The sequence below is a fragment of the Chrysochloris asiatica genome, unplaced genomic scaffold (genome assembly GCF_000296735.1).
Source record: "Chrysochloris asiatica unplaced genomic scaffold, ChrAsi1.0 scaffold00669, whole genome shotgun sequence".
Classification (NCBI taxonomy): domain Eukaryota; kingdom Metazoa; phylum Chordata; class Mammalia; order Afrosoricida; family Chrysochloridae; genus Chrysochloris; species Chrysochloris asiatica.
This window is the reverse complement of record NW_006409187.1, coordinates 173,384-174,554: the sequence shown is the minus strand read 5'-3', so window position 1 is coordinate 174,554 and position 1,171 is coordinate 173,384. Positions and strand designations below refer to the sequence as shown.

The following is a 1,171-nucleotide window of genomic DNA, read 5'->3' as shown; positions in this document are numbered from 1 at the left end:
TGACAGTGATGGCCTATGACCGCTATGTGGCCATTTGTAATCCACTACACTATCCTCTAGTCATGAACCAAAGGTTCTGCATCCAGTTGGTGACTGGCTCTTGGGTCGCTAACATTGTAGTTCAGATAGGACAAACGTATCAGATTTTCTCTCTGCCTTTCTGTGGCCCTAATCAGATCAACCACTTCTTCTGTGACATTCCCCCAATACTCAATCTGGCCTGTGGGGACACTTCTGTCAATGAGATATTGTTCTACATAGATGCTGTGTTATTTGTCACAGTTCCTTTTCTGTTGATACTTGGCTCCTACAGCAAAATCATCTCCACCATCCTGAAGCTGCCATCAGCTACAAGTCGGACCAAAGCCTTCTCCACTTGCTCATCTCATCTTATGGTTGTGGTGTTATTCTTTGGAACTGGTAGTATTACTTACCTAAGACCCAAGAGTAGTCACTCAGAGGGAAATAACAAGGTTCTTTCACTTTTCTATGCTATCTTCACCCCTATGTTTAATCCCATGATATATAGTTTAAGAAACAAGGATGTCATGATGTCATTGAGAAAACTGCTATGGAATAAAACACATCATTAAAGAATGAACAAAAATGTATAAAATTGATTTCTCATCATTCAATATTTTGTCTAATTTTTGATGTTTTTAAATGTCATCGAGTCAATTTCAACTAATAATGATCTTCTACAGGGATTCTTACAAGAAGGTGGTGTGTATCAATTTCTGGCCTTGTGTTTGAAGCCAATGCTGATCATAAAGTGCCACACCAGGAGTCAATAGAATCTTTCATTATTGCAAGTTAAGGATTGATTTTTTTTCTTCAGTTCTTTCACCTTGAGAAATGCTGGATGTGTTCATCCTTTTGGTTTTCTAACTCTTTGCACATTTCATTATCATTCTTGACTTTGGCTTTTAGAACTATCCACTGAAATTTTCTATTCAGCTCTTTTACCTCCTCAATCCTTCCTACTGTTTTAGCATCTCTAATGCTTAGAGCCTTAAGGTCAGCGGTTTGAAACTACCAGCCGCTCCGCGGGAGAAAGATGAGGCTTTCTACTCTCGTAAAGATTTACACCCTCGGAAACCCTGTACATGGTCGCTATGGGTCGGAACCAACTCGACAGCACTTAACAACAACAACAACAACAATGCTTAGA

General features: G+C 39.5%; 1 protein-coding gene across 1 annotated transcript; it reads left to right on the top strand.

Annotated features, from left to right (window-relative positions):
- Positions 1 to 8: 8 nt before the first annotated feature.
- LOC102815451 (olfactory receptor 10AG1-like) lies at positions 9 to 593 on the top strand. The gene has a single exon (XM_006877916.1). The coding sequence runs from the start codon at positions 9 to 11 to the stop codon at positions 591 to 593; it is 585 nt and encodes a 194-aa protein (XP_006877978.1).
- The last annotated feature ends 578 nt before the right edge of the window (positions 594 to 1,171 follow it).

Excerpts from the sequence above, each read along its gene's own strand:
- LOC102815451 (XM_006877916.1), top strand. The coding sequence starts at position 9 with ATGGCCTATGACCGCTATGTGGCCATTTGTAATCCACTACACTATCCT.